This window comes from Xenopus laevis, chromosome 5S, assembly GCF_017654675.1.
Source record: "Xenopus laevis strain J_2021 chromosome 5S, Xenopus_laevis_v10.1, whole genome shotgun sequence".
NCBI classification, from domain to species: Eukaryota; Metazoa; Chordata; class Amphibia; order Anura; family Pipidae; genus Xenopus; species Xenopus laevis.
In genome coordinates this window covers 85,786,321-85,813,118 of record NC_054380.1, presented here as the reverse complement: position 1 = coordinate 85,813,118, position 26,798 = coordinate 85,786,321, and the positions used below count along the sequence as shown (strand labels likewise).

The window sequence follows — 26,798 nt, the reverse complement described above, 5'->3', positions numbered from 1 at the left end:
GTCAGTGTGTTTAAGAGTTAGAGTGAAACAAAGCCAACAGAGTGGAAAGAATACTGAAATTAAGAAAGCAAAATCAGTCAAATAACTGTCATGTGTTAAAGGAAAAATACTCTGACCAAATCTGCATGGGTTTTTTTCCCCTTATTTATCAATACATTTTCCCAAAGATTTCCTGTGCGGGAAAAAAAAACCAAAAAATCGTAAAAAAAAAAACCATACAAATTTTTCAGATTTTCCACCCGAAAATGTTTGCCTGAATACCACGAAATCTTCGCATTATTGCACAAAACTCAGCGCAGATCAAGATATTTTCAGGACTTCTCCTACTGACTTACTGTATATGCAACCTCGGCAGTTCTAACATGCCGGATTTTCAAATTCAGACTTTTTCCATCCTTGGGGTATAATAAATCCCAAAAAATTTGTATTTATTTTTGGCATTCAGACTTTAATAAATAATTCCCTATATTTTTATTACTTTAAAACACTTAAATGTTTTATGTGTGCAACAATATCTAAAAATGGCTTAGGGGACACTGGCATAAAAAAGAAAGTTGATTTAAAGGATATTTGTAAAAAGGTTTTATTTGTAACTGAAAACAATATTTATTGTTTCATATATGTCTGTGTTTTCTTCCTTCAAGCCTGGGATTTTAGATATTTTTATAGCAGATAAATAATCACAGTAGGTCTCTTGAATATGGGTTGGTTGTTATGTGATGAAGAATGTCAAAATGTCCACCATTCTATATGTTATTTAAAAAAAAAAAAGCACCATGGCTGACACACACACATTTGATGACAGGTGAACCGCCAACGAATACTAATACTAATTAATACTAATACTAGGGGGCAGATTTACTTAGCTCGAGTAAATAATTCGAATTTGGGCATGTTGACCATCAAATTGGTCAAATTCGATCGAATCTAATGATTCGAATGATACGAAGTAAAAATCGTTCGACTATTCGACCATTCGATAATCGAAGTACTGTCTCTTTAAAAAATACTTAGACTTCATACTTCGCCACTTTAAACCTACCGAGGTGCAATGTTAGCATATGGGGACCTTCCCCAGCACACAAAAATCATTCGATCGATCACTTAAAATCGTTCGATTTTTATTCGATCAAAGATTTGCGCTAAAATTCTTCGAATTCGATATTACTTCGAGGGTCGAATTTGAGGGGTTTTTTTACCCTCGAAATTTGACCCTTGATAAATCTGCCCCTATCAGTTGTGACAAATATAATATAGGGAATAATGTACCCCTTATTATAAATAATAATTTTAATAATATTATTATATATAAATTACAAAGAAGATCCATAACCATATAAAAACATGAAGCTGAAGGTCAAATGCTTTCATGCAGGTCATGGAACATTATTTTTATAATATGCAAGTTTCAGTGAGTCATATGACACGTTACATCACTGACCATTGATTATTACTGATATAACTAAGCACGGTTTCTAAGCATAAAATTTACAGTTTAATTATATATTATTTGGGAGTGGATTTCACTCCCAAAAGCAGCAAAAATGTAAGGATTTTTTTTCTAGAAACAATTGTACAGAGTACAAGAATATGTTGCAAAAAGATTGTTGAAATGACTTTAATATGAAAGTAATTAGGCTTATAAAATGACACAGATTTATTTAGAAGCATTTATTCACATACACATACCAATCATTTTTTTTGTCAAATTCAAAGCCCAATGATTGTCAAGAGTATACAGTATCTATTGTGCAGGGAATTGCTGCTGTGTGTTAAAAATGCACAAAAAGGCTCAGATTTCAAAATTATTTTCCATGTTAATACTTATATTTAGTAACACAGAAAATCAATCTGGCTAGCCTGACAAAGTCCTACCCTGAATTAGATCTAATGCAATTCCTGTGCAATTTCAGGGCCGGAACTAGGGGTAGGCAGAGTAGGCACGTGCCTAGGGCGCAAAGCTTGAGGGGCGCCAGGCACGTACCTTTCACTGCTGCCTACCCCTGTCCATTCTGCAGTTCTTCTCGTTGTGCTCATTTGTGCGCATTCACACTTCCGTGAGGGGTGACGTATCCGGTCAGTGCGCATGCGCGCCTGAGGTTCGAGTGCGCATGCGTGTGCTCAGGTTTAAGTGCGCATGCGCGCGACGGAGGGGGAGATGCAGCCAGTGGGGTTGCCTGGGGCGCCCGGCTGGTTCGGCCCGGCCCTGCCTGTTTTATTTGGGGACTTACCATCTGAATCAGGTGTAATAGCTCTGTGCTACTGTTGCACAGGAAACAATTGGATTGACTACTCAATGCCAACAAATACTTTCTAACAAACTGCCACATTTTAAAAAAAAGCCAAAAGGGCTTGATAAATATTCCAGGTTATTAAAACACTTTCCTGACTGTCAGGAACATTTCAGATTTCCCATTCTGAATTTTAATAAAACTGCCACATTTTTTTCCTGCCTGTAGGAGAACTTGCATAGCAACTTTTGCCAATCCAGAACAATAATCGTCTTTCAAACTGAGAAGAAAGGAGAAGTTAGTGGTGTTAGTAGAACCAGGAACCTGAATAAAAAAAAAAATCACCTGATATATTTCTGACCAACACATCAGTCATTGAAAGAAAATGGAAAGTAAGGTACGTTACAGAGAGTACTTCATTGCAAAAAAGACAACAAAGGCACTTGTTCTGCTTGCATAGATTATTTCCTAATAATCAGATATGTATCTACTGCAGTCAAATGAAAACGGTCATTAGATTTATATCTGTACAACAAAACAGGGTGTAAATATTAAACAGGAAGTAAGTGTTCTAACCTGACTGACACAGCTGGCCTGACTGAGTGTGCTGACCGCCCTCATATAACTCTGGTTTCGAGAACGAAATTTAGGAGAATTGTAATTCCCTGATGGGTCCAGAACAAGGCCAGGAAGCATTTCACTTGCAGCTTGTAGGTAGCTCTGGCTAAAAAAGAAATAAAAAGAGAAAAGGAACATGGTTGATGAATGCAGAGCAACAAATAAAGATCACTCTTGATCTACATCCTTTATGAACCTTAGCAAGCCATCATTTACACTAAAAAAACCCATTGGCACGTCAGATTTGCAAAGCAGGCATGGTAGCTATTTTATCTTTTATTGTCTAAGAGAAGATTGTATGCAATATGTTTTGTACAAGGCAAGGTGATTGCAGCGTGAAGAACTGGAGCTGCTTAATAACACGACCTGACAGCTACATTATAAATGCAAAAGATGCTTTTAATTCCACTTTTCAAAATGCAAGGAATAGACAACTCTGTATTAGTGGAGGGGAAAGGTAATGTAATTTGGTAAGAATAAAGTTAAATAACAATATATTTGCCAAGGGCATGTTGTTATATGAAATAAGTGGTGTGATGCACTTATTTGCTGTAAAACTAAAAGTTAGAGGTTGCACAGTGAGTAAGTTGCAAGTAAAATATGTGTTGCATTTGAAGTGTGACAAGTGTTAGAAACAGAAGACACAGAAGGCATTAGAACTCACAAAAAAAGGAATTATACAAGATGAATAAAACCTGGAGGGTGACTGGTCTCTGACATAGGCAGTGGTTAGGGCCAGTAAAGTTGCCATTAAAAGAGGGGCAGATGAGAACTGGCTAAAGGAATGTGGATAGGGAACATTGGATACTATACTGGGATTCTAAGCGATGTATTGCAGAGTGTGGTGTTTATACAAATGGCCTGTAGATGTCACTGTGCTCAAAATGTATACTGTGCATACTAACTATACAGCTTGTGGTGTTAGAGTTGCTTCCTGTTGTGTAATGCTGCATGAGCCTGCTAATAAAGCACTGTTATACTCTACTCATCCTCAGCTACCAAAACATAACAAATTGGCAACAATTCTGCAGCAGCCTGCAGCTTTTCTTCCAAACCCTGGTGAACCTACCATACCTTTTACTGCTTGGATCCGTATGTTTGAAAATCACATTATTGCTGCTGATCAAGGGGAGATTTCTGCTGCTAGAAAGCGTGCTTTACTTATTCACTGCCTGGGAGCAGAGGGACAGCATATATTCTATACATTACCATTAGCTGATGATTTATGAAACTGCTTTTAATGCTATAAAGAACCTTTTCATGCCAAGAGTAAATGTGGTTGCTGAAAGATATAAATTCCGCCAACGTGGACAACGTAATGGCGAATCCACAGAACAAATTGTAGCAGCTTTGGGAGAGCTGGTTGTTACCTGTGACTTTGGGAATCTAACAGATGAAATGCTAAGAGACTAAATAGTGGAAAAAACAAACTCCCCTCGCATTAGAGAGAGACTGCTCCTAGAGCAGGATTTAACCCTTGTAAAGGCTATTACAGTTGCTAGCCAAATTGAAACAGCAGTGGCAGAGGCTAGAAGTCTTTCTGTGAATTCAACACTGTGGCCTAATAATGCACAGTCAGAGGCAAAATACAGTGCTAAGGAAAGGGATTCACTGCAAAACCGTGCAGCAAATACAAATAAAAAATACTGCTTTTGCTGTGGTTCAACACAACACACTGCAAATTATGCTACATGTCCTGCAAAAGCTTTACAGTGCCGCAAATGCAAAAAGGAAGGACATTTTGCTAAGATCTGCCGTAGTTCTGCTAAAGATGTTCATGAAGATTGTGCATCCGAAACCTTCAGTGTATTACCCACAAGCAAATGGAGAAATCGAGCGATTCAACAGAAGTCTGAAAGAAACACTACAGACAGCAAATCTTACTGGGAAATCTTGGAAAGTATTTACAACAGAGTTCCTACATAACTACAGAGCAATGCGCCATGCAACAACCCAATCATCTCCAGTTGAATTATTACATGGCAGACAGATGCGCACTAAATTACATGTTGGAGACATCAAACTTCCACAAAATACTGTGCCTACAAAATCATCTACTGCTGACATTTTGAAACGTCAATAAGCCAAATGCAAGGCTTATACAGACAAAAAACGTGGTGCAAGGGAAGTGCACTTTCAGCCTGGATCTTTTGTCAGAATTAAGAAACCAGGAATACTGAAACAAGGACAATCTAAATCGACTACACCACTTGAAGTGAGACGCCAGCGAGGACCATACACATATGAACTGTCTGATGGTCGCATATGGAATGCATGTCGTCTTGCTCCTGTTAGGAATGACTTTGGAGAAACTCCATTTGATGAAGGACATTTTCCTACTCCTGATGTCAACTGCAAGATGCCTGAAGAAAGTGAAACTATAAGGCGTAATGAGAGAATCAGAAAACTACCTGCATGGACCAAGGACATTGTGATGTGAAAAATGTATAAAATTGTTTTAAAATGCATACTGTTTAATTGTTGCTGTTTATTATAGTTGTCCAAATGCTTTCCTACTATAGGGGGAATATGTGGTGTTTATACAAATGGCCTGTAGATGTCACTGTGCTCAAGATTTATACTGTGCATACTTACTATATAGCTTGTGGTGTTAGAGTTGCTTCCTGTTGTGTAATGCTGCATGAGCCTGCTAATAAAGCACTGTTATACTCTACTAATCCTCGGCTACCAAAACATAACACAGAGTTCAGTATCAGTTCCTTTTTTATTCTATTAATGGGAAGGCATGGTGGATTGGATGCAATGTATCTGTGTGTCTGTTTGGTGATGACAAAAACTTAGGCAGAACCATTGATTCAGTCCAGGATGTGAGATCCTTGGGGGGGGGGGGGGGGTCTGGGTGGCAAATGCAATTTTGTCAAAATATGCAAGCTTGTGTACTTTGGATTTAAAAACATGCAGGCTATTTTTACCCTTTACAGTAGATGAATCTTCGATGGAGAGTGACCTGGAAGGACTTGTGGCTTTTGTTTTGTCTTTGGTCAAAACCGCATGCATTCTACCCTTAGATAATGAATGTGGAGCCTCGCACTATGCTTATGATAGTATACATTTAAGGGTTTAATTTTTCTTTAACGGGATGGTCTTGAGCCACAATTAATATGTAGTGTGGTCCATGCAGAATGGCAAACCCCATGTAGATCTAACTGCAATTTGCCATACTTTATCTGAAGATACTGCGTGAGCTAGCCAAGGGATCTGTGCCTAGTCTGTTTGATGTGATTCTAGAAAAAAGCACTATGCCTGAATAAAATACTATCAAATTATTCTGCTTTTCATGTCAACCTGTTGACAGTGGAGCAATGAATCTGATCTCAGTCTTGGGAGAACAGATATATTTCTTATCCTGAAATCCTTTTTTATCATGTTCAAGAAAAACATAATCACAGTTTATATTGCAGCATAAATAATAGTAAAACAAAGTGAACAATGTCAAGAGCAACAGCATGTACAAGCTGCAAACATACATTATTCAGAAATCAGCTTCTTTATCGGATATATATAACATAAATACAACAATAAGAAATGTTCTAGATACATATTGCCCTTGACTTGATAGAGACAGGCATATTCCCTAGCATTTTACAAAGGAGGCTTAATAATTCACACTAGTCTCTGCCTCAGTAAAATTTATACACTCCAATCAAGCAATCTCAGGGGTGCACGGCCAATTCTCAATCATATAGTCAAAGTTTGGAACAAAGCATTCCTGAGCCAGCAGTACCCTTGTGAAACAAGTGTCTTTTTATTTTACACACATCACAGTGCTCTGTGAGCCCCTTCCCTGACCAAAGTTCCTGTGAGGAACTGAAACGTTGGTCTAATAAACCTACACTATGTTTTCAAGCTGATCCTGTTGTTGATGAGTCCCCTTTGTCAAACAGAAGGTGGAGTATAGGTGGTTTTAAATTTTGTAATTTTGTAACAAATGTTTTATTCTGGTTTTCCATCTTGACAAAGGTTCTAGACAGAGAACCGAAATGTTGATGCCTTTATATAATAAATAGTAAATTAACTTGGAGTGCGTGCTGCTTCCAATTTCTTTTATACATTCCAATTTAAGCACAGAACCCACAATGAATGGAGTTCATTAAGTGAAGGAGAGCGTGTGCGGACTTTGTTTCGGTTCTCCTTGAATATATATATATATATATATATATATATATATATATATATATATATATATATATATGGAGGCCTATTTATCAAAATAGTTCAAAGTGAAGTCACAATTTAAAAAAACTTGAATGTTTGCTTATTTGTGAAAAAGTTTACAATTAATACAATTGTGACAAAAATTAATGTACCTCAAATTTGTTGAGTTTATAGGCTTAAACAAACTTGAATTTGTGAGTTTATAAGCTCAAAAAAAACCTCTGAAAACCCGAATAAAGAAAAACGGCTTGAATTTTGCCATAGAATTTTGCCAACGCCCATAGACGTTGACATGAACTCGCCAGCTTTTAGATTTACATTCACGTTTGAGTTTTTTTTTCTTAAAAAATGCCAGCATATATACGCAAAACAAATGTCATATTCAAACCTTGAAAATCATAATAATGCTGTTGCCCTGTACTGGTAATATTTGCGTTAGAAACACTACTATTGTTCATATCAACAAGCTGCTGTATAGCCGTGGGGGCAGCCATTCAGTCTGAAAAATGGAGAAGAGGCACATGTTACATAAGAAAAGTTATGTACAATCCCATTGTATTCTACACAGCTTATTTGTCTGTAACCTGAGCCTCAGGGCCGGAACTAGGGGTAGGCAGGAGAGGCACATGCCTAGGGCACAAAGCTTGGGGGGTGTCAGGCACGTAGCTTCCATGTCGCCTACCCCTAGTTCAGCAATTTTAAGTGATTGTTGGGGCCAAGCAAGCACCGGTATTGCGCACCAATCTCCTGATGCTTGCTAGCGAATGCCTCTCGCTCAATTGGGCATGCGCACGCGGGCACTTCCTGTTGCACATACTTAGCCACAGCCTATGACTAAGGGGGTTATTTATCAAAGTCATAATCTATCTCAATATTTTCTGCTACAAACTCCACTCTGGTTTTCTACTGTTATTTATTATTACATTTCCCCGAAAATTTGCTTTGCGGGAAAAAATCAGGTTTTCACTAATTTTTCAGATTTTTTCATCCGATTTTCAAGATTTTTTCTTAATTTTCACTGAAACCTCCGAAAACTTTGGGGTTTTGTCCTCAACCCAATGCACATCAAAAAATCATTGGGAATTCTCCCTTTGACTTATATGCAACATTGACAGGTCTGAGATGCCGGATTTTCAGATTCTGACTTTTCCATCATCGAGGTTTAATACATTCCGAAAAATTTGTGATTTTCAGCATCCATACACATACCCCTCCATACTTTCACATAAATTATATATACCCATATCTATACTAACTATAGAGTTTAGTATCACAATAACATTTGATATTATCTGTCCAAGAAATCATCCAAGCCATTCTTAAAGGCATTAACTGAATCAGCCATCACAACATCACCTGGCAGTGCATTCCACAACCTCACTGTCCTCACTGTGAAGAACCACCTGCGTTGCTTCAAATGAAAGTCTCACACCTCTTTTTTAATTAGACATCAACCTCTAGCTGGGCAACTGAAAACACTCAATGGAGCATGGAATGCAAGCCCCACCCTGCTCTCCTCCATTCACTCCAGGGACCCATTTATTTGGCTTTTCTTGAGCTGGTCCACAAATACAGCCATATATATATATATATATATATATATATATATATATATATATATATATATATATATATATATATATATATATATATATATAATTTTTTTTTAAAGGCACCTGTTATTTACATAAAATCAGTACTGCTTGTACTGAATATCTGAAGAATCATCTTAACAAATAAGGTGTTTTCATAAATTTACTAATCTGTTACTTCATCCTTTTCCCCAATGCAGCAGTTTTTCCTGGTGCAACCAAAGCACTCATTACATTACTCAACATTACATTCAGTATATGTAAACTCTGTAAATGAAAGTAAGAAAAATATGAAAACTACGTAAAGACTTTGTCTTAATGTGAAACCGTTAAATGCCTTCCTCTAATATTATTTTGCTGCTTAATCTGCTCATTATATGGAAATATCAAGGTAAGCAGCCAGAGGAAAGTTCCACCTGTCAAATAACTTATACCTTGCCATTACTCTAAATTACAACATAATAAACAGATTAATTAGAAAAAAAAACATCAACAGTCTTCCATGGTATCTTCTGTGGTGAGAAATGACTACCATTTGCCATAGTTTCACAGCTGTCACTTTGAATCAATAAAAAGAACGTAGGCAGATCTTGTTCAATATGGAACTACTGTTAATGAAAGGTCACATCTTTAAATGATTATAGCAACACATGTACTCTTAATTAAAATTAGTTTATGTTTTCTTTAATACAGATTAGCATTTGTCAGCCATGTAAAATATATTAGTAGAGTTGCAGATTGTTGATAAGTGATTGTCAGTGGTACTAAATATAAATAAAAAAGTGTTACAAATGTCATTGCTCCACTTGAAGCAATTTATATAAATGCCTACTTTATCCATGACTGCAGTGATAATGAACCATAATCAGTTTCTTATTCAGTAATAATTGATTGAGGAAAGGGAAGTACCAGCTCTTAGGCAGCTGCAAGATAAAGAATGAGAAATTGCTCTCTACATAGTAGTTAAAAAAACATTTTTCATCAAATTCTACAGCACAACGAAGACACTTGTCAGAACAGCATAAATGCTTCATTAGACAATGCAATTTCAGGGGCATTTATCAACAACCCAGAAATGCCAGAGATTCAAAAGTCTGTTGTGTTTTTGTGTCTTCAAAATATATATCCAAAGCACTCCAGCTATTGCAGAACTTCACCATCTAACATTTCCCTTATGAAGTAGTGGCTGTTGAGAGTTCTTGTTCTCTGCCATCTGGAATTTCATTGACTCCTTTTTGCTGTAAAGTGATCATAAAAACAGAATCTAAGCATTCTAACTCATCAAAGGGCTTGATTTGATTGTCTCTCAATTGGCAGGTATAACATGTTAGTATTAATATATTTAGACACAGCCATACATTTTCTTTATGATAAAATCATTGCCCCATTTTATACAACGTTTTGTCCTAAAAGGTTCCAGTTTCAATATGTTTTTCAGCAGTATGAACATAAATAGATTTTTTTTTCACTAAATGCTCTTATTAAACATGCCACATGCTAATTCAGAATTCAAATGACAAAATCTCTTCTCCAGCTCTTCACAGTAACTTGCTAGGTACAACATTTTCTTCTTGACTGATATGCTAAGCTAACCTTGAATACAAAATGCGAATGTGTTATCCAGTATGGTTACTGAGCAGCATTTGCATTGAAATTGAAATTTTATATCCAAAACACAGACCTGCTTTCTAAGCTTCCAGTACTGAAAATGGTAATTGACAAACCCATCCTCGCCTCTAGCCAATCATTTAGAAGTTACTTTCCCATCATGCAGAGCTGTGTAATTCATAACAAATCATATGGGTTACTGTATATTCTGACAGGAACTAAAGCATAAAATGAATATAGCTAGAAATGCTGTATTTTATAGATTAAAGTAACCCACAAGACCAGAGGTTCAGGATCCCTATAACAGTATTGTGCCTTAAAAGATGTCCCCACCAGACTCCTATCTCGGATCTGCTTGGAAATCATAAAAACAATATCAGAAAGTGAAATGAATAGAAATTGCTGCTGCAGGGCTGATAATCAATTATTTTTTAAAAGTTTTTTTTTATCAATATATGAATGTATCGGAATACCATATTAAAAGGAAGGAGAAATTCCCCTCTAAGAGCCGGGCATTGCTTATATTCACCATCTTTTCACCATCTTTATCAATATTCCCTAGGGTTTTAATGCTATATTTGACCCAACAATGTATTTGGGGACAAGTTGAAATTGAAGTAGATAGGTGTTCTGCATAAAGGAATCCATAACAACCAGACTGAGAGAGCTCTATATACAAGGCCTTTTGGGATGAGTGGATTATAGTATGTATGGGGGTGGACCTCTATATAGATACATGAGTTGTATAATGGCTTAATTATTTATTATTATGTCTAGTTTAGGATTAATACATTTCCTGAAAGGGAAATATAATTTAAGGTCTTGTAGGGCAAGCCCACCTACTGTTACAGGGCACATAGTTTTCTAAAAGCTAACCATGGATGATCCCATACCTATACAAGTTTTTTAGAAGCCTGTCCTCCTGTTTAAACAAATGAGCATGAAGGGTAATGAGATAATTATGCAGTGCTAATAGAAAAAAGCATTTTCAATATTCTAACTCTGCTGGCAGCTATAGAGGTGTGTGTGTGTGTGTGTTTGGGGGGGGGGGATTCTGCCAAATAGCAAGATTTGCATTTAAGGACTGCACTATTGGATTAAGATTACCGTATATACTCGTGTATAAGCCGACCCGAGTATAAGCCGAGGTACCTAATTTTACCTGCAAAAACTGGGAAACCTTATTGACTCGAGTATAAACCGAGGGTGAGAAATGCAGCAGGTAAAAGGAGACTTTTCAATGCTGTAAAAACAGGCATTTTCTATTCTAAATAATTGTTATAGACAGGTATGTTTAGAGGTTGCTGGAACACAGCATTACTGACCTAAAAAAAACTCAAGAGCCCAGAATTCACAGTAGGATTGCACAGTGCAATTCCATATATAAATGCCCCCAGAATTCACTGTAGGATGGCATGGCAATTCCATGTATAACACCAGGAATGTTTTTTTTTTTTTTTACATGTGGGGTGCTGCCCTCTGAGGTAAGGTTCTCATAAGCTCTGGTTACAGAATGTTGTGAGCAGTTAAAGCTTGAGTATTCTACTACATTCATTCAATTTTCAGTTAATCTCTCAGCACCTTAACACCCTAAAACTTTTTCTTGATAGTTTTGCCCCTCTCCCCCACAATGGAAAATCTACTGCTGCCACCAAAGGCAACATGATAAAAGACTTTAACAACACACTCCACTGACAGGGAAACCCCAACTGGCGTTTCCCTCACGGGATGAAAATGCGCACCACAGTGACACTAACCTGCTCCGGTCGCAGTTCTTCCTCGTCAACTGGGGTAATCCCCACTCCCCCCTGTGCTTGCAGAATGGTATCTTCTATCACAATCAAATAATATCGCCCTGCGAGGCAGATACCAAAAAGGATGGCAGGAACATCATTGAAAGATACAGCAGTATCGGCGGTACACGAGCTGCGGGGGGGGGGCATTAGTTCCGCCACTGACCAACGTCCAAACGTAAGATCGAGATCGAGGCTGTGACGTGGAAGTGATCTGCGCTGGAACGTTGGGTAACAGGTAGCGTTCTTTCCCTTACGCGCTACAAAGACTGAGACTCCCGATGCAAATTTGTAGGGTTATCTATCGTACAGTGACTCGGATCCCCTCTCCCAGGCCCGTCCTTAAGATTCACTAAACTGAAAGCTTTGGCCCACGTTCTGAAAAGCTTGTACAGTTTAAAGACCGAATCTGTCCTCACAAATTACAGTATTTAGCAATTTGGATTCCAAAGCAGAGTTTTTCAGCACTGACTCGGGTATAAGCCGAGGAGGACTTTTTCAGCATATTTTGAGTGCTGAAAAACTCGGCTTATACGCGAGTATATACGGTAAAGCTATAGTAGGCATGAAGATCCTTGTGAACAGAAATACCCAGGTATTTAAGTAATTGAACACCTGCAAGTTGCCCACCACGCAGGGGCTGCCTTCTGGAAGCGGATCTATGCTCCCCACAAAGAGAGACACTTTGGCATGATCAGAGCAGACTTGGGGAAGTGTCTTGATATCTCCTAGAATTTGTAGCATTTCAGTTGTGACTAGTTTAAGGTCAATATGAGATAATGCAGCAGTGCTGCCCATGTAGCATGCATATTGCTGAGTGTCAATAAAGATGTATGCGAATAGGGTTTCAATCTGTCTGTGGCAGGATCACCTGCCCATATAATAAATAGGCCCAAAGAGGAGCCCCTGGGGGAAAGGGCCATTTTGGAACCCTACAAGCCTGCTCAGCCACAAATTGGACAGATGATTGTTCAGGGCCCAGTAGATCTTTAAGGCACCTCTTAGCAAACATGCCAGGGCTAGATCCTTCAGCCCATTCATGGTGACCCACAATTCTTACACTTAAACGCCTCTGCCTGCTTTCAAGGTCATCAGTATAATCAGTGGCTGTTTGATAGTTATTTGATTTGGGTGAAGTCTCCTGGAACCTGTGCTGTGTGGTCCTCCAGTTCCCCAATCCTCTCCTACAGCAGACCAGTATGTTCCTTTAAGATGGTAAGATGACATATTGATAATCAATTCTGATGCAGGATGCACTGTTGTCTGTGCTTACATGTCATGTCAATTTTACTTTTTATACATACTGTGAGTCAGTCCCTATGCTCAAGTAATTGACAGCAGCCACAAGTATGTGTCATGCATCAGTAGAAAAAAGGGGAATTATTGGGGGTATGGGTATTGAAGGTATGGGTCTTTTCTGCCAAAAGTCTATGGTTGCTTTGGATAGTACAGAAGACATAATTCAAGGTGTAGATTTCTTGTAATTTTCCTTTAAAATAGACATATGAAAAGCACGCTGTCGTTATCAAATCAGTGATGCCCAATCGGTGTCTGGGTAGCTACATGTAGCCCATCTATGTTTAACTCTAGTCTCTATGTTAGGGGACCTAGCTGCAAAGGGTTCATGGAGTACTCAGAAATGTTATGCTAGTACATAAATGAAAATAATTCCCATTGCCCTCCTTAATATGTCATCAGTACATTGACGCATAATTCAATAATTGCCTGGGCAATGCATCGTTCTGCACACACACTACACACTGCATCTCAAATAATCAAATCATTATTGCTGCCGCATGACTAATTTCTATATCTGATTTGAAGGGAGTGAAAGGGAATTCTAATAGTGCTTAGCTGACATAGTATCCCATTAAAAGCCAGACACACATAAAACACTTTATAGTGATAATGAAGATGCCTCTCTTTTACAATTTCGATTTGACAGTTGTTGGATATAGGATAATCTCACCATTGATTATTTGGGAAGATAATAATAATACCAGTCTAAAGGGCACCCACCAGTGTTTCAACTGGAATTCGGGATGTTTACAGCCATGCACTGAACTGGTGCTAACAAGTTTGGTGAATATTTGTCTACCATGTACTCAACTTTATGACATATAGATTATCTCTGCAAGAAGAATGAGTTTTCTGCCTTGTTGTGTTATATAGCATATAATACTCCATAAATAGCATTTTGTTGTCAGGAGTGATTTCAGGCAATGATTCTGGCATTACAATTATCTACAATGAAGGAATCCTTGATCATTTTCAAGAGAAGAATCACAATAAACATTGTACTACCATCTGTGACAGTCTAAAAGGTCCTTTCGAGTGAGAGTCAGGTAATCTGTTTTACAGAACTAATATGGTCATCACTGTACAAGAATTGCCAAAGAATTTTCTTATGCATTGTCTATACCACAGTTCAAAACACAACCTTTTATCCTATTATTTGAATTCATGTAAAAATGAATTACATCATAAGACTAATTTTTACTGATTTCATTGTACATAATATATGTCCCATGAGTCTAATTTATTGTTTGACATTAAAAAGTTTTAACATTAATGCTACTTTGGCTTGCTGTGTTACCTGATCGCAAAAGATTTTTTAAACTTTCCTCTGACTTTTTTTTACTTTTTCTACATGACAACAGTAATACAAATTAACTAAAGAATTTAGAATGGGAGGATTTGACAGGTCTGCAGAGCTTTTTGAGCTAGAGAATACCATTGAATTTGAAGAGCGAGTGATATGCCAAAATATATGTACATCTACACTTGGTGAACTTCTGTAGCACCACATATCCATGGTATAAATCTGGGAAAACTGGTTTCACTGGATGTAGCAGTGGGTTATAATGATTTCCTTAGTGGGACTTATCAAGTTCCATATAAATTCCTTACAGAGCATTAAATTGCATATAACCTGACTGGCCTTTACTGAGTAGCTACTCTAATTTTTGGCTCAAAACAAAGCAATATTTAGGTTCAGTAATATACAATTAATACCACCTCTGGTTATCCCGGGTGTCTTAAATATGTTTCATTATACCTCATGCATTCGTTGCTAAAAGACTTAACCCCCGGATAGCCGTAAGCGATTCTACAAACAAGACCAAAAAAACGTAAAAAATAAAATACATTATTTATTCCCAACTCTGCCAGCACATAGAAAAAGTTATTTGTGGATGGGGTCCTCACAGTCACAATATAGAACTACACATTGTGGAGAGCAAATGGTTAAGCCCATTAACCCAGTTTCCCTTTCCATTTTTCTGTGGTCTGATGTTGCCTTGTAATATTACTGGTACAGAAATTAGAAGAATGCTGAGCTAGACAGGCTCTGTTAGAGGTGGACAGATCAGCAAAGAATGATAATGAAAATTAAAATCACGTTAAATCAAGGTAAAATCAAGAGGCCAAGTCAATTGTATTCCGATTAGCACTGCCTAGCAACAAATGGGTTTCAGTACCTAAAATCTGAGCACCATTGTTATAATATTGAAACATTTTCCTGCTTTAAGAGGCCTGTGATTCAGTAGCCTCCTCTTCTACTCTTCACTGTTAGAATTGTGGAGGAATCGTTTTGCAGGCCATGCTTGGCCCCCCTTAGTGGAGTGAACAGTTTCCATGTGCCCATGAGACCCTTCTTGAAGGTTATGTGTAACATCTGCCGAGTCGGTTCTTATCAGTATCCTGTATTGTTTTTGTATCCTTGTGCCTATGAGTATCGTCCCTGAGCTCATCTACAGCTACTTCTTTATTTTCCCATACGAGTTAATTGGACACTGAAATGTTCTGCTCATCACTCCCTTGTACTCGCTTACCTCCCTTCCCATGATCAGAGGGTATTTAGGGGCCGATTCACAAAGGGTCGAATATTGAGGGTTAATTAACCCTCGATATTTGACTGGGAATTAAAATCCTTCTACTTGGAATATCGAAGTCGAAGGATTTTAGCGCAAATAGTGCGATCGAACGATCGAAGGATTATTCCTTCGATCGAACGATAAAATCCTTCGAATCGAACAATTCGAAGGATTTTAATCCAACGATCGAAGGATTATCCTTCGACCAAAAAAACTTTGGAAAGACTATGGGGACCTTCCCCATAGGCTAACATTGACTTCGGTAGCTTTTAGGTGGCGAAATAGGGGGTCGAAGTTTTTTCTTAAAGAGACAGTACTGGTCGATCAAACGATTTTTAGTTCGGATAGTTCGAAGAAGGTCGAAGTAGCCCATTCGATGGTCGAAGTAGCCCAAAAAACACTTCGAAATTCGAAGTTTTTTTACTTCGAATCCTTCACTCGAAGTTAGTGAATCGGCCCCTTAATGTCTAGTCAATCCTTTATTCTGTATTCTGTCTCACTTGAGTACAGGATCCACGTAGCTCATGTATGTTTATAATATAAATAATAAACTTGGTTTTGGATTTTTCCCCAACAGGAACATTAAAAACTAGTAGGAAGAAATTAATGAAATATACCAACAGATGTTGACATTAACTAAAACAAACTTTCTTGTATAAACTACAGCTAATATTCATAACCATGTTTTTGTGTTTGGAACAGCTCATACTGTCAGCTGTCATTTAAATAATTGACAGGTGATGGTAATTTAGGATCTGGTACTTGCAGTCAGTTCCAACATTTATTGTAGAAAACAGGCTGAGGGTTGCCAGGTCACCGACATAAGTCTTCCAAGCATCTTACATCTTTCTATTAGAGATCTAATCAAATTACACTTGTTTTCGGCCCTGTGCTTTTTTACCTCAATTAAGTTACTACGTTAATTCATTTAATGCAATGTTACTAGATGTATTTACTGATGATAAACAGCATTTGGCTACAATTACCTCCCCATCACATAATTGTAATGCCTTTTAGTGAATTCCCCCCATATTTTAGTGAGACTAATATAATAAGGAATATAATTCCTTGTACATTGCCATTCTCTGTTCAACTTGGCTTTAGTTTTCTTCATTTAATCCATCAGTATTCAATTAACTACTTCCTTATATTCAACGTCTGATATGAATTCAAAAACATTCAATGATAATCACAGAAATGTAAAATTATAAAGAATCCTACTTGAATCATTCAAAGTCTGCACCCAGCTGCACTTGGCTAAACATGTTTGGAAATAGGCAAGGCTGTGCAATGGGCGTGTGATGAAGGAAAAGCACACAGTTATTTACTGGAAGCCTTATTACACAAAATGAATCTTCTCTTCCTGGTGCGCAAGAAATAAATAGTGTTAATGATGACTTATTACTGTGGGTGGGTCATCTTTTGCCTTTTAGTTCAATAAGCTTATCCATTTTAAGCATTAAAGTAAAATGTAACAAGTAACATTTATTCACTGGAATTCTGCTGTATCACATTATAACTCTTATATTATCATATATGTTATCATCATTATTCTTATACTATCTCTAATTTCGTAGATTTTATTGGAACAATTTGTATAGGGCAATATTAATACACAGTATTACTAGCAAATCTTTGGAACAAAGGTGGATGCCTGTTTTACGCCTTTTCATTACAAAAAAACTCTTCTCTATTCGTCAGAGAACATTGCAAATCATTGATAGATCTTTGCAAATCAGGGCAATCTAAATTATTCTTCCTTCCAGGCCTCTATATCTATTCATTTCCTGGAGACCAGACAGACACATAAAATCTCTGGTTAAAATAAAGCTGGCCATAGACGTTGAGATTTTTAAAAGAGCCGATCCTCATCGTGAGACTACGATTTTCTCGGAACAATCGTATGATCATACGAAGTGACCATCAACTAAAAAGACCAATTTGCCAGGAAAACAAAGGGGAGCTGCCTACTTGGCCCTGCAAACATAGATAGATTGCACTGGGACCGACAAAGATTTTTTGACCTGGCCGATCAATTTCCTGACAGATGTCGGCCGAAAAATCGATTGTTCGAATACCAATAATCGCACGATGATTTCGAATGATTGGTCGGACTTCCCTAAAATCGGTCGTTCGGCAAGAAGAATCGTTGCGTCTATGGGGAGCTTAACATACTTTTGGGGGCAGATTTACTAAGCTTGAGTGAACAGTTTGAATGCAAAAATATTCAAATTTCGAAGTATTTTTTTGGGTACTTCGACCATCGAATTGGTCAAATTTGATCGAATTCAATTGAATCGAATGATTCGAACGATTCGAAGTAAAAATCGCTCGACCATTCGATAATAGAAGTACTGTCTCTTTAAAAAAACCTCGACCGCACCATTAAAGCTACCGAAGTGCAATGTTAGCCTATGGGGACCTTCCAGAGCACTTTTCTATGTTTTTTTTGATCAAATAAAAATCGCTTCGCCAAAAAATTTGTGAATTTCGCGGCAAATTCATCATACGGCGAAAAATTTGCGAAACAACGCAGGACAAATTTTTTTTTTCAAAACGCATCAGTGAAAAGTGCTGCTCCAGCAGAATTCTGCACTGAAATCCATTTCTCAAAAAAAACTGTTTTTTTATATTTAATTTTGAAATCTGACATGGGGCTAGACATATTGTCAGTTTCCCAGCTTTCCCCAGTAATGTGACTTGTGCTCTGATGAACTTCAATCAGTCTTTACTGCTGTACTGCAAGTTGGAGTGATATCAGACCCCTCCCTTTCCCCCCAGTAGCCTAACAACAGAACAATGAGAAGGTAACACAATAACAGCTGCCGGGGAGAGCTAAGAACAGCACTTAATAGTAAAATCCTGGTCCCACTGAGACACATTCAGTTACACTGAGTAGGAGAAACAACAGCCTGCCAGAAAGCAGTTCCATCCTAAAGTGCTGGCTCTTTCTGAAAGCATGTGACCAGCCAAGATGGCTGCCTACACATCAATATTACAACTTAAAAAAAATACACTTGCTGGTTCAGGAATTAGATTTTATATTGTAAAGTGAATTATTTGCAGTGTAAACAGTTTAATATAGAAATAAAAACTACATCATAAAAATCATGACAGAATCCCTTTAAGAAACCAGATAAAGTAATCTGGATTAAAACAACCAAATAGTTTGCTATCTCTGAGGGTGCCAGGGTTCGGCATGTGGTCGATCTGGTAGGCAAATTATTAGGTGGAGCTGGATATGACAAGGCTGTATTGGTACATATTGTCACTAATAATAAAATTAATGGGGGATGGAGTTCAGGGATTTAGGATCTAAGAAAAGGGGGGAATGTTTGTCTTTATGTAAAGTCAGAATTAAAGACATGCACTAAAGATGGCACAGGGTGTTATGGGGGGGGTTGAAGCTCTGTGAGTAGAGATTTTAGCTGGATTTAAGGTTACTAAGCATATTAGCAGTATGAGTGGGAAGGAATGAAGCCCAGCTACTTTCACAAATGAAAGAGGTTTCATAACTAGGTCAACTTGTATTATGGGTGACTTCAGTTATCTAAATATTGACTGTTGTAATGGGGAAACCAAGTTAGAAAAAGCTAATATGTTTGCTTAATGAAAACTTTTTATTTTAGGTAGCTCAGGATCCTACTAGGAAAGAGGCTTTTTTTGTAGTAATACAGAATGTGTCTACAAAACTATTGTGGGTGATAACATGGTCTCCTTTGAGGTTATGGGGATTATATAATATGTGGTTTTACGTTTGCTACATATCTTGTAACCCATAGCAACCAATCAGCAGGTTGCTTTTACTGGTCAGCTGTTTGAAAACAAACATCTTATTGGTTGCTAGATGCAGGCAAATTTAGCATTTTATATAATATTAACTGATACATTTTAAGCATTCAAATTTGGCAACATATAACCTAGGAAAGACTTTTCACAGGGTTAAACAGAGAAGGAAAAATGGAATGTCATTAAAATGCTGCTTAACAAATATACATATCAGTATATTTCCCATGTAAGCAAGGAAAGACATAGCAAAGCAAAACTATTATGTTTTAATAGAAAGGTTAGTGTTGAGGTTGGTAAGAAAATACTTTCATGTAAGACATCCATATTAGCTGGGACAGATGAAACTTTTGTTAGGCAGAAAGCCAATAAAGCATGCAAAAAAAAAAGCCATTTGACAAGCTTATATAGAGAGTAAAAAGGGTGTTACAACAAGGAATAAATTAAGTCTGAAATTATTTTTTAAATATGTAAATAATGAAGGAAAAGGGACGAGGCAGTTAGTATCAGAGAGAGGGAAATTAGTTGATGAGAACAGGGAAAAAGCATAGATATTGAACAGTTTTTTGTCAGAAGAACAATCTAAAAAGATTTAATTTTTATTACACCAATTCATAATAATGTAAGTATTGATAGTTGGTTGATTAGGGAAGATTCAAAAAAGTCTTGCTCATGTGAAACTAAACAAAGATCCAATCCAGAACCATATAGTATTTATCTCAGGGTACTAAATGTGTTTCGCTCTGTGAGTGACAGCAAATAAAGTGTTCTCTTTCATGAAAAAAGGCCATTGAATTAAGGAATGGTATAATTTTGCCTATTTGTAGATCCCTGGCAAGGCCTCACCTTGAGTATATAGTGCAGTTTTGAGTTTTAAGGGACTTGATAACAATTTACATTATAAACAAATAGCGGAGGATTTTTTTCACGTATAAAATATCAAGCAACAGAATCCACCCCTTTATACTTGCGGAACAGTACCTTAATTTGAAACAATAACATGAAGTTGTTGAATACAGATGATGTTGTGATGGCATCATCTTTAAGAGGGGCTTTAATGACTTCTTAATATCCATGGATCCATTTGCAGCAGATGGGCGAAATTCGGAATTTTGACGCAAATCCATTCCAAAAAATTGTGCTCATCACTAGTGTATATATATTTTAATATATATATGAATGGGAACTGTATTGATAGGTCTGTATATTAATATATTGATATTTGTATATACAGTATCAATATTTAATACACAAAAGCCATGAATATCCTGTAAATTATATCCTTATAAACGGTGAGTTCTGATGTCATCAGTTATAAACGGTGAGTTCTGATGTAATTTCTGTCACATGACTCATTGAAATTTGTGTATTATAATTAATAAAGTACCCCCAGTTGCAAAATATGAGGATATTATAAGTTACCTCGGAGTTCCATGACCTGTATAAAAACACTCGGCCTTCGGCCTTGTGTTTTTATATGGTCATGAAACTCCTCGGTAACTTATAATATCCTTATATTTTACAAGAGGGGGTACTTTATTCACTATATACACTGGGGGTGTTGAATTTGATGGACTTTTTCAATCCAAATGATGTAAAATGTAAAATATAGTACAATATATGGACTCTCGCATCTTGTTCTTTTGGGAGCAGGAATTTATATACTGCCTTGAAAAGCCAAAACAGATGGTATTTAATGCATTAAAACAAATTATACAAGTTAAATGATTAATGTGATTGTGACTTGTCAACTTCCTGTTTTAGATACACAAATGTTTATTCTCCAAGCAAAGAGAAACAGCACTCTAGGTACCAATTAAATGAAAACTCTGTATAAAGCATTGATTGATAATCAACAACAAATCCCACATCCAGCACTGCTAGTTTTATAAGGGGATGGGGCATTTGATTCAATGACCTAAAGATCAATAAATACTTACATTCAATTTTTCATCTAATTGGCAACTGGAGTGCTGTTTATTCTCTACTTTTTCAGTCATTTTACTCACTCATCGGCTCCGTTTTTATATTTCTGAATTATTTTCTGGTATCTAAAGGCAACGCACAATAGAGCAGTAAATAATGTTAAACTTCTGACAGCTTTTCATAAAACTCTAAACAGTTGAAAGGTTTCTGCTGTGCAGCTATTATGTTACGAGAAGTGTAGCTGGGTGATCAGTGTGACATAAGTCATATTACAACCAATACACCAAATTTATTTTGCACCACAATTACGTCTTAGTTTATGTTCTGTGAATTCATGAGGAATGTGCTTGACTCCGGATGGCTATTACTACACATGCATGATGCTCATAAAGAAGGCTGGCTATGGTTTAAATGCTTAATTTCCATTATCATTAAGCTGCTATGTTGGCTTTGCACGGGGCATTGTGGTGGTTACTGACTTTTTGGCATGTATTTGTTCAACTTGAAAACTGTTGATAAACAGCCCAATTCATACAAGCAGTGTGCCTGCATTCTTCCAGAGACAAGCAACTGCCATAGGGAATTGTTACTAGACAGGATCATTTTTCAAATATGTTTGGTCCCTAGTGGGCTGTCGGACCTTCAGTCACCTGAACTCTCTTGAGCGCATTATAGTGTTAAGAGCTATATTCCTAGTGAAAAATAAATAACAAATCAATACAAAAACATATCTTCTTCTTCTAAAAAAAATTTGCTGTAGAACTAAATACTTTCTGTAAACTGCTCAGCAACAGAGTGAATTTACTATGGAATTTAGTGGTTGGAACTACTTTTAAAGGATAAGTAAACCTTTAAAATAAGTGAATGTAAAACAGACGAGGGGGCTATTCTAAGCACTTTTGTAATTTACATTCATTATTTATTTTGATTTTTTTCCCCAAGATATTAAGGGATACATGTACTGTTAATATGAATGAATTTTGATACAACAGCACCACCTGCTGGTCATTTTCTGACCAGTCTGACCACCAAGTAGTCAAGGAAGTTGTCAGGAGAAAGAAAAAGGCTTCTCTGATGTTCTTCTGCTTAGGAAATATGTGAGAAAGGTTTTGAATGTTTTTCCTAAGCAGAAGAACATCAGAGCAGCCTCTTTCTTTCTCCTGACAACTTCCTTGACTACTTGGTGGTCAGACTGGTGGGAAATGACCTGCAGGTGGCGCTGTGGTAACAAAATTTATTCATAATAACAGTACATGTATCTCTTAATATCATGGAATAAAAACAAAATAAATAATGAATGTAAGTGACAAAAGGGCTTAGAATAGCCCCCTCATCAATTTTACACTCACTTATTTTAAAGGTTTACTTAACCTTTAATTAGGATGTGCCATCAGTCTGAGGTTGCTTCATGTCATAAAACTTGGGTCATTTACTATGACCTGGGACACAAACACTTGTGCTATAAAGCAGGTAGTTGGTATGTGGACTTGTTGTAGCCTGTGCCCCCAGCACTCCCTCCGCTTCTAAATAAAAATAATGCGCCCCATCCCCACTGACCACTTTGACTATAGAACTGTATTCATGGGGCTCAATAAGGTCTATATGCATCAAAATGGTAATAATGTGCAAAAAGTGCAAAATCATGGTCATTTGCAGTAGCACAAGGATATCATGAGAGTTATAGATTCACTATCCCCAAGTTACTTACAGTATATCCATGCCTTTACAGTCATTAACAAGATATTAAGGGCAAAATGTACTAAACATTGCAAAGAGAACAAATAAGAATAAAAATGTGCACGTCCCAATGTAATATTCTTCATTAGGCTTTTAGAACTTTGCGAATCTTAATTGCGCATTGCAAACATTTAACACCTGCTTGAAAGTGGTGTTAACCTTTGGAGCAAATGTAACAACTTTTTCATTAAGAAGTTTTATTACATGCATCAGGTGCAAAGGGTTCTTAAAATGTTCGCAAAATTATTCGCAATGGGAATGTTATTCACATTGCGAACTATTTTTCTGTTTGTGACCTATATTACATTTCCCCACAATATTTAAAATTTTTCATTTTCTAAATAGAAATGTACTGAATAAATATCCATAGTAAGTTCATTATGCTCAAGTTTATGTTACTCAGAATGGAGTGATAAAATACTCTGAATTTATGCAGACATATTAAATAATGAAGAGTTTAACTAAACGGTGAACAGAAGAACACTTACTTCTGAATCTCCACATGGGATCTGTGTCCAACTGATTTTAACAAAGGCTCTGGCCTTGGCGATATTTTCGGAGATGTTTTAGGGCTTGTATCAGAGTCTCCACTATCTTCCTCCATGGCTTTTATGTAACTTCCACTTCGCATTCTCCGACAGGGAATCTCTTCATCTTTGCTACCTGATGGGTACCCTCCCCATTCATCTTGAGGCACCTGGCAATAAAAGTGCAAAAGAAACACTGACAATATGCAGCCAGTGAACAGATCTCTATTCAATCTATTAGGAAATAAGTGTAAAACAGTTAAAAGATGTGCTGTCACCGCATTTTAGGATAATGCTTTTTCATTATGTACACAAGCTTAAATAGTGTTTATTTATTTGCAGTCACACTAAAGAATGTGATTTTATGTATTGAAATTGTTTATACATTCAGTGGATCCATTGACTGTGCCTCATGAGGGGGGGGACTTTGTGCTCTAAAAGAAAATGTAACCACTAGATAATTGAGTGCTTAAATACTGTAGTGATTGAAGAGCTGGTGCTCGGTGCAGAATGCAGTGCAGGCGGCACTTTATAAATGACCAAACAAGGTGTAGCATTTCTAGCTGAATTTTTATGTATAGCCGTAGTTTCCCATTATACAGGTATGGGACCTGTTGTCCAGAATGCTCATGACCTGGCATTTTCCATAAAAGAGGATTTTTCATTATTTATATGTCCAAGAAATCATTTAAACATTTAATAAACCCAATAGGGTTTAATAAACCAAATGTTTTGCCTCCAATAAGGATTAATTCTAAGTACAAGTACTGTCTTATTATTACAGTGGAAAAGGAAATCTGTTTTAAAATGTTTGAATTGTTTCATTAAAATGGAGTCTATGGAAGATGGCCTACCAGTAATTCAGAGCTTTCTGGATAATGGGTTTCTTGATAACAGATCCCATACTCGTACCTGAGAATTAAAGTTTGTGATTAATATTGGGAAGGTAAAACAAAATTATTGAGTTAGTTAAATGCAAAATGCACCTTGGTTAAAAAGCATAAAATTATAGCAATTTTATTTTTGTTTCTACTCTTGTTTTGCCAATCATTAACACTCCTAGAGTTTAATGTTGATGCTCTTACAGGCTCTTGCAAAGTCACCGACAATGGAGAGGCACAGCATGATTTACTTCTGTTAATGGCTATGTATTTTTGAACTAAACGTATTACCTGACTCAAGTCTGGAAGGATGCACTTATGAAATTTAAGTAATGTTGCAGCTCTGTACACAAGCCAACAGTCAAAAAGAATTACAGCAGCACTGGAAAGCCACAAGCAAATATTTCTGCACTTACCCATGTTTATCTATCCAGAGAGGCACAGGTACCCCTTGCTATTTTATTCAACCTCCTCACACTCTTTGCATCTGTGTGATTTCTTTCTTTTTTGTTTGCATTATGCCTTTCCATAGCATTATTCCTTTCACGCTCCTTGTTCTCATCATTACCCCTCTTCCCTCCCTAATTTTATATTTTCTCACTTTGATATGCCTACTGTTTCACTATTTCAACCTTGGTTTTATTTATAGATAAATTAAAGGTCCTCTTTAGTAACTTGGTAATTTAGGCTGAAGAAAGACACATTTATACAGTTCAACCTTTTCATCCAAATGAAAACTTCATAACTGCTCATTGATTTAGAGAAAGGCAAAAAAACCATTGGAAGTCTCTTTAATTTGCCTCCAGAGGGAAAAAAGAAATTCTTCCTGCTGTTCAATATAACTTTATGAATTTCCATACCCTTAAAAATCTTAATTGCCCTTCTTATGAATTTTGCTGATTCCATAATATTCAATAATTCATGTTTAAACTCTGAGAACAAAACTGCATATTCTAGGTGGGGCCTTACCAGTGTTTTGTATTTGGGAAGAATTACCCTCTCTTCTAATTTCTTCTTTTTTTTCTTTTTAATACAGCTCAAAATTTAGTTTACCCTTGCAGTTGCTGACTGCCATTGCTTGTTACAGGCAAGTTTATTATCTACAAGTACCCCTAGGTTATTCACCATCAAGGATTTGCCTAACTTAGCCCCATTAGGAGTATAGGCGACTTAGTGACTTAGTCAAATACTACACTGTATCAAAAGGTTTGGAAAAATCCAAACTAATCACATCTACTGCAACCCCACTGTCTAACTTCTTACTAACCTTAACATAAAAATTAAATATGTCTGACATGTGTTGTCCTTCATAAAGTCACACTGATACTGTTTATAAAGTCATTTTCCAGAATGATCACATTCAAACCTCATATAATTTGCCCACCGCAGATATTAAATTTACAGGCCTATAAGTGCCACACTAAGATCATAATCCCTTTGTAAATAATGCACTTACATTAGTTTTACTTCAAGTCATAGGTACAATATCTCATGAAAGGTAGTCTGAAAAAAATCTGAAAAAGTGGCCTGGCTAAAATTGAACTAAGATATTTGACTGCATTTTATTTTATCTTAGCTGTCTGCACGGGCATGATTGAGTGGTCCTCATCTAAATCTCTAACAACTGTATTTTACAGGTTAGGGAGAAAAGATACTGTAATCATGAGCTTTCTACACTAAAACAAATCATTAGGATGCAGGGTTGTGATAAGAGAACACAGACATTTTCAACCAATCAAACCTTTTTGAATCACAGCTTTGGAATAAATCACAAAAGCCCACATGTACCAGAAAATTCCAAGTAGCTGTAACTTTTTCAAAATAAAGTAAATCATTTATTTTCCAATGCTTCTCTCATTGATGGAGCTTAGGGCACAGTTTTCATCCAACTAACAATTTTCTAGGTGGTTGTTTCCCTTTAAAATCTAAATATATTAATCCTCACACACAATACTGGTTTGTGTGAGGGCAAATATGAAAAGTCCAGCTGTAAACAGTGAATAATAAAAGAGCCATGTTTCACCTATCGTTTATCCTCTTTTACCTCC

At 36.7% G+C, this 26,798-nt stretch overlaps 1 protein-coding gene across 3 annotated transcripts in view; it reads right to left on the bottom strand.

Moving 5' to 3' along the window:
- The window catches only part of LOC108718024 (disks large-associated protein 2), a 264,643-nt gene that overhangs the window by 53,249 nt on the left and 184,596 nt on the right, over positions 1 to 26,798 (bottom strand). For all 3 annotated transcript variants that reach the window (XM_041564735.1, XM_041564736.1, XM_041564737.1), the window contains 2 exons: positions 23,831 to 24,039; positions 2,808 to 2,955 (listed from right to left, as the gene is read on the bottom strand). In XM_041564735.1, the coding sequence (XP_041420669.1) occupies positions 2,808 to 2,955; positions 23,831 to 24,039 (357 nt within the window). The remainder of the gene's footprint in view (positions 1 to 2,807; positions 2,956 to 23,830; positions 24,040 to 26,798) is intronic.